The 7,695-nt window shown below is 38.3% G+C and overlaps 1 protein-coding gene across 1 annotated transcript; it reads right to left on the bottom strand.

Moving 5' to 3' along the window:
- Positions 371 to 3,199, bottom strand: LOC109831044. Its single transcript, XM_020398383.1, has 7 exons — positions 3,043 to 3,199; positions 2,516 to 2,624; positions 2,115 to 2,323; positions 1,433 to 2,015; positions 1,038 to 1,340; positions 838 to 937; positions 371 to 748 (listed from the first exon to the last, which is right to left on the bottom strand). The coding sequence occupies exons 1-7, from the start codon at positions 3,197 to 3,199 to the stop codon at positions 371 to 373; spliced, it is 1,839 nt and encodes a 612-aa protein (XP_020253972.1).

Here is a 7,695-nt window from a genome sequence, read left to right as displayed (position 1 = left end):
CTACAGAATCATTAGCAACTGGTAGTGGTAACTGCTTGCTCTTCCTCATTACCTACAGAATCATTAGCAACTGGTAGTGGTAACTGCTTGTTAACAAAGGTTCCACAAATATCAGTTCTAACTTGTAATTCTTCATCGTCTAGTGCCCGATCATCAAGATTTGGTATGGCATAATAATCATCTGAATTTAATGGGTTGGACATACTTGCTGATCCATCATCACTCTCCATGACATTAAAGAAATCCCTCGGGCTTAATTTAACAGCAACATTCCAATCCATGTCTTTTAGATCATAAACATAAAACACTTGTACAGCTTGTGAAGCTGTTATAAATGTATCGTTGTTGTGTGCCAAGTGTTTGAAATTCACTAAGGTGAAACCATAATTATCAAGCTTCTTCCCAGAATTGCTGACCCAATCACAATCAAATAACACCACTTTCCATGACCTTCGGGCTCTCCAGGAAGACCATAATCACATTCGTAAATATTCTTTAAAACTCCATAGTAGTCAACATTACCGGTAATCGGATTGTTGTCCCTCACACTAGAATAACTTAAGGTTTGTGCAGAAATAGAGACTCCACAATTTTGATTTTTATGGTTGTCATCAACCGATTTAATCCGGAATCTACAACCATTAACAATGCAGGTTTTATACTGTTTCACAGTCATATTAGGACCATTAGCAAGTCGACGTATATCTTTCGTTACGGAAGAATCGCCTTTTGCATGCAAATCATTCACCTGAGGCAATAATTAACAAAGTCAATTATATATTATAAAAAAATCTACAACAAAAAATAATAATTGTATAACACGAAGCTGTAACTTACATGGTTCTGGAACCAAGTAGGAAATTCCTTATTTCTCAAATTCTCTACTTCTCGAACAGTTTTCCGTCGGTAGATTTTGCGTAACTCCGCCATCCTTTTTCTATTAAAGTTAACCATAACAGACAAGTGTGAACTTAAAATTCACTTAATGAACTAGACATACCAAAAAAAGGGGCTAAACATCTAATAAAATATCTCACTCTAGAAATGGAGAGACTTCGCTGCAATTGAACAAAATATATTTTCGACATTGCTCCCATGCACTTCTTTCAAGATCTACTTGTGTGGCTTTACCCACACAACGACCTGAGTATGCAAAGATTGACAAGCCTTCACGAGGGGTAGAAACATCGGCATTATGACCACGACGAGTACGACGAGTCTCAATGTCTGATAAGTACATGGAGCAAAATGCCAAAGCCTCGTCTGCAAGATATCCTATGCAAATGCTTCCTTCCGGATAATTTTTATTTCGAACATATCGTTTCAATGTTTGTAAATACCTTTTAAGAGGAAAAAAGCATTAACTGAGTTATAGAAGGCAAGTAAAATTTAGAAGCAAAAAGTTCAATAAATTTTTTTTTTTGTGTTTTACCTTTCAATGGGATACATCCATCGATATTGGACTGGTCCAGCAATAGCAGCCTTGTGGGCGAGATGAACTAGTAAGTGAACCTTTATATCAAAGAATGAAGGAGGCAGCATTTTCTCCAAATAACATACGATCAATGCAATTCTATATTCCAAATGCTTGAATGATGCTTCAGATTCTTTCTTACCGCACAACCGTCTAAAGATTGCACTTAACTCAAGCAAAACAAGAGTCAGAGGTCTAGGCAAAACCCTTCGTATCGCAAGCGGGAGTAATTGGTGCATTATAACATGATGATCATGACTCTTCAAACCATGTATTTTTTGATCCTTCACATCAACAGACCTCGCAACATTTGATGAGTATCCATCATGAAATCTCACCTTCGATAGCACACGACAAAATAGTGTCTTTTCTTCATTAGTCATAGAGAATATTGCAGGAGGTAAGTATGTCCTAGCTCCCACACGAATTGGATGGAGACCTTTCCTTATATTGAGAAGTTCTAGGTCAGCACGAGCTTCAAGTCCATCCTTTGTCCTTTTAGATGTGCCCAACAATGTATACAAAATTTTTCTGATACGTTCTTCTCAATGTGCATCACATCTAGATTATGACGTATCAAAAGATGCTCCCAATATGGTAAAGAAAAAAATACTTTTCTTTTTCCATGGATTATTAGTACCATTTCTTTGTTCTTTGGAGGCAGCAGAAGTATTTCTTTTCCTTTTCTTTTTTCGTGTAATATCATCAGTTTCAGATTCTGAAGGTGGTGATTTCCCAAAGGTAAAGGTCAGATTAGACATTTGTGCTATACACTGGGTCCTGGTCAACATCTTTGGTGCTCGACCCCTCTCGCATTTGCCATCAAATGAAGGTCCATCATTTCGAAATCTATGCGTTATGGGCAAAAATCTACGATTACCCAAATAACATTGCTTTTTACAATTAGGCAAGCATTTTGATACTGTTTGATGATGACATTGAGGACATGCAAGCTTCCCCTTCGTACTCCATCCCGAAAGATTCGCATATGTAGGAAAGTCATTTATTGTCCACAACACAGCAGCTTTCATGTTGAATTACTGATTGGAAAACACATCATAAGTGTTGGCACCAACCTCCCATAACTCCTTTAGCTCATCCATTAAAGGTTTCAAGTACACGTCAATATCATTTCCAGGTGCATTAGGGCCTGGAATAAGTAAAGAAAGAAACAAGAAGGGTTGCTTCATGCACATCCACGGAGGCAGATTATAAACAGAAATTACGACGGGCCAAGTGCTATGATCACTACTCATATGTGCAAAAGGATTGAACCCGTCGCTTGCCAAACCCAATCTTACATTTCGAATTTCAAATGCAAAATTCGGGTACAACGAATCTAAATGCTTCCAAGCTGGAGAATCTGACAGGTGTCTCATAAATCCATCTTTAGGGCATTCGGTCGCATGCCATCTCATATATTATGCAGTATGTTTTGACATATACAACCTTTTCAACCTCGGTGTTAGTGGAAAATACCGAAGAATCTTAGCTGATACTTTCTTACTAGAATTATCCCGAACTATCACCAACTCTTGTTACTTTTTTCACTTTATATCTTGACGCACCACATGTAGAACACACGGTTAAGTTTGCTGTCTCTTTCCAAAACAACATGCAGTCGTTAGGGCAAGCATCAATCTTCTCATAAGTAAGGCCCAAATCATCAATAATCTTTTTAGCTTGTGAAGTAGACCGTGGCAAATAATTTCCCTCATGCAACATATCTTTAAAAAGCTCTAAAAACATATCAAAAGCCTTATTAATCACATTTCCCAAACACTTGATCTAGTACAATTTTACGACGGCATCCAATTTTTTATACTTCTTGCATCCTGGATACAACTCCTTATCAGCTTGTTCAATTAACTTAAAAAATTGCTCTGCATCGGGTGTTCGACCATCAAAAACAGGCTGCCTCGATGACCCTACGTTCTCACCAATATTTGGTTGCACAAATGTCTCATTAAGGAAATCATGCATTTCACCTACATCTCCTCCTTCAGTAACATCCATTTCCATGACATTTGTTGATTCAACGTAAGGCTCACCATGATGTGTCCATCGAGCATTCATGTACAAAGGGTCCATTCCAGGCCATAGAAGATGTTCCACCACAGTCATCTTATCTTCAAAATAACGATTACAACATTCTTTACAAGGACATGTGATCTTATCTTTACGACTAGACTTGGCAAGGGCTTCATCTACAAATAAGTTCAACCCTGCAACATAATCTGGACTTCGGCGATCAAAATGTACCCAACTTTTATCCATTATTTAACTATTTTGCAGAACAGAACACCAAATTGAACCTATTCACACGTGCAAAACCTAACCAGTCAATGGTCAGAACTAAGTAAAAAATGGAAAGAGATAGAGACAAACATCAAACTCCTAATGTGAAATGGAGAATACAACAGAAGTGAAAACAGTCTATCTGATGTATCAAATTTGACATCAGTTTGTATTGTATAATTAGATGTATGGTATCTAAAAAATATTAATTCTATTTTGGTTTGTAAACTCTTTGAACATGTTCAGATAATTAAACATTCTCCTACAACTATTATTTTGGATTTCTCATTTCACCTATGCAAATAATTACAGTAGTTAAGCATAGGATCTAGGTAACATTCAGCAGTAACCACCAAATATTGGGGAAATTATTTTTAGAGCTTTTGATATGTGCCAGATCAAGTGTTTGGGAAATGTGCCTTATTAGTGTGAATATGTGCCTTATTAGTCAAAAAAGAACAAATAATAGTTGAGATATTTCCAGATGTTACTTAATAATATGTGCCTTAATATTCATGGCTGATTATGGGACAAATAAGATGTGAGAAGAATATTGAAAGCCTCAAGAGGCAAAAAATGAATCACACTGGTGGCACAAAGAGCTTCGCACGACACATGGCTGATTATGTAAGTTAACACGATACCTCCTTTTTTTCTTTAGACTGTGATGTCGTTTCATAGAATTTGTCATGTTTTATTTTGTGTTTGGGGAGGATTGAATTCAGGTACTCAATATACACATTTTTGGCTAACAAATTATGGAAATATCTCCCTATTTAATGAGGTTAGATACTTAGTATCCTGATATCCATTATGAGACTTGTTTTATTCACAACTGTACCGGTAACTAACTTCACTCATATTATATCTTCTCCAGAATATAAAATTATTATAAAATTTATAATGTATATATGCATATACAGCTACAAATTCATATAGTCTACAAAGAAAACTGGCCATTCAAACTTGGGATCTGTAACATTATTATTGATGGGATTCTGGTCTTATTCAGGGTATTTGACATTTCTCTATGCATGTTTGAATTTTTTTAACAGGTAAAATCATGTTATAAAAAATATCTACATCCTAGCATTTGTGGATTAATTTATGAGGATATGTCTATATATTGTGATTGACCTTTATTCTATGTAGACCTGTTATTTTATATAGTTTGCTTATTCATTCCTGTTCTTGGCTCTATAAAAATGCAGATTTGAAGGAAAAAGTCACCCATAGTTAGGAAATTTGTCTAATAGCTAGAGTACTGAAAAGTAAAAATTAAGGCATATGAGGATGAGGATGTCTATGCTCATAATATGTGTTTGGGAAATGTGCCTTATTAGTGTGAATATGTGCCTTATTAGTCACTTCATAATATGTGCCTTATTAGTGGGAAATTGTTTTTAGAGCTTTTGAATATGTGCCTTATTAGTCACTTCATAATATTATTTTGGAGTAAATTATTTTTTATTTTTATTTTTATTTTATAAAATGCGGAATTCTTAGCCAAGTGAATTGCACTTTGACTATCGCTATGCAGAACATTCTTCTTCTATTTAAATCCCAGCTCTGTTAATAAACCCTGAAGCCATATCATCTCTTTGCTAGCTTCAGTCACTGCAACATACTTAGCTTCTGTAGTGGATAGAGTGATAATCTTCTGTATCTGTGTCATCCAACTAACAGCTGTAGTTCCAACAGTGAATACATAGCCAGTGATGCTTCTTCGGTGATCGACTACACCACCGAAGTCTGCATCTACGTACCATTGCACTTCTGCCTCTCCCTTACCAAAGTACAAACACTTCTGTGTGATGCCTCGTAGATACCTCAGAATCCATTTGACCGCTTCCCAATAAGTTTTTCCTGGATTCGATATAAACCGGCTGACCACTCCCACTACATGGCTAATGTATGGTCTCGTACAGACCATTGCGTACATCAAACTTCTGATAGCTGAGGCGTAAGGGACCTTAACCATACTTTCTTTTTCTTCTTTTGACCCAGGAGACTGATCCTTTGATAGGAGAAAATGGCTGGACAAGGGTGTGCTCACTGGCTTGGCGTCGCACATGTTGCATCTCTGCAAAACACGATTGATGTACTCCATCTGAGATAACTGCAAGGGACCTCTCTTCTTATCTCTCGTGATTTGCATTCTAAGGATCTTCTTTGCTGGACCCAAATCTTTCATGTCAAACTCTTTTGACAATTGCTGTTTCAAACCCCTGATATCATCCATATCTGCACCTGCAACCAAGATATTATCAACATATAGCAGTAAGATGCTATAATTGGACTGATATCTTTTGAAGTAGCAACAGTGGTCGGTGTTGCACTTATGGAAACCTTCCTTGTGCATGACGCCGTCAAACTTCCTGTACCACTGTCTTGGGGCTTGTTTTAGGCCATATAAATTTTTCTTAAGTCTGCACATCAGGTTCTTCTTTTTTTCTTCTGAGAAACCTTCTGACTGGTGTATGTATATCTCCTCTTCTAGATCTCCGTGAAGAACGCCGTCTTCACGTCCAACTACTCGAGATGAAGATCTTCAATAGCTATAATTCTCATCACTGTCCTGATAGTATTTAGCTTCACCACATGAGCGAAAATATCGGTGTAGTCAATTCCTTTCTTCTGCTAGAATCTTTTGACAACTAGCCGAGATTTATATCTTCTGGAGCCATTCTATTCCTCTTTCACCCGGTACACCCATTTGTTGTGGAGGGCCTTCTTACCAGTGGGCAACTTAGCTAGTTCCCACGTCTGGTTTGAGATGAGAGACTTCATCTCATCTTTCACGGCAAGCTCCCACTTGCTCGCATCTCCACCCTGACAAGCTTCATCATAGCTTTCAGGCTTCCCTCCATCTGTTAGCAATAGATAGTTCATATATCTCCTGTTGAGCACAGGAGGCCGTGAAGATCTTCTTAATATCGGAGCTGGTGTGTTGGGCTCCTGCGCACCATCCTGTCCAACCGGCTCTTCTGGCTGAGGACCTTCAGCATTTGGTTCTTCCGAAAGGTTACTCAGGACATCATCTGCATCTACAAATGTTGACTCGCTCTCTGAGTCATCTGTCTTGTACATGTCCTTATACATCACCTTCTCGTTGGATATCACATCTTTGCTGCGGATCACTTTCTTGTTTTCGTCGTCCCAAATGCGGTAGCCGAACTCATCTTCACCATACCGGATGAATGTGCATTTCTTGGAGTTGGGATCAAGCTTATTCCTACCTTGATCACTAATATGCACGTAAGCTACACAACCGAAAACTTTGAGATGTGAGAGTTTTACCTCCTTTCTGCATCATACCTCTTCTAGTATTCTATGCTCCAATGAACCGATAGACCTTGGTTGATCAAGTAAGCTGTTGTGTTGATTGCTTCTATCCAGAATTGCTTCGGTAGGCCTGACTGTACCCGAATGCTTTTGGATCTCTCTGTTAACGTTTGGTTCATCCGCTCAGCTACACTATTTTGCTGAGGCGTACCGGGCACAGTTCTCTCCATTCTGATCTCGTGTTCATAGCAGAACTTCTTGAATCCGGTGTCTTCATACTCACCATCATTGTCGGTCCCGAGCTTCTTTATTCTTAGACCGGCCTCATTCTCGACCATGGATTTCCATTTCCTAGAAGCTTCAAATACTTCTGACTTATGCTTCAGAAAGTAGACCCACACTTTCCGAGAGTGATCATCGATAAAAGTCACAAAGTAGTGTTTTTCACCAATGGACGCGGTGGTGGTTGGTCCCCAAACATCTGAGTGAACGAGCTCTAGCTTCTCCTTCCTGGGGGTTCTACCACTTGTCTGAAAGCTATCTCTCTATTGCTTTCCGAGTATGCATTCTTCACACATGTCCATCTCCACTGACTGCAGTCCTAGGAGTTCTCCCTTTGTGTGCATGGTTTTCATTCT

The sequence above is a fragment of the Asparagus officinalis genome, chromosome 2 (genome assembly GCF_001876935.1).
Source record: "Asparagus officinalis chromosome 2, Aspof.V1, whole genome shotgun sequence".
Classification (NCBI taxonomy): domain Eukaryota; kingdom Viridiplantae; phylum Streptophyta; class Magnoliopsida; order Asparagales; family Asparagaceae; genus Asparagus; species Asparagus officinalis.
This window is presented reverse-complemented; position numbering and strand designations above follow the sequence as displayed.

Excerpts from the sequence above, each read along its gene's own strand:
- LOC109831044 (XM_020398383.1), bottom strand. The coding sequence starts at position 3,199 with ATGTTGCATGAGGGAAATTATTTGCCACGGTCTACTTCACAAGCTAAA. Across the intron at positions 1,341-1,432 it reads TGGATGTATCCCATTGAAAG|GTATTTACAAACATTGAAAC; the intron begins GTAAAACACAAA and ends TCCTCTTAAAAG. Across the intron at positions 938-1,037 it reads GAAGTCTCTCCATTTCTAGA|AAAAAGGATGGCGGAGTTAC; the intron begins GTGAGATATTTT and ends TAACTTTAATAG.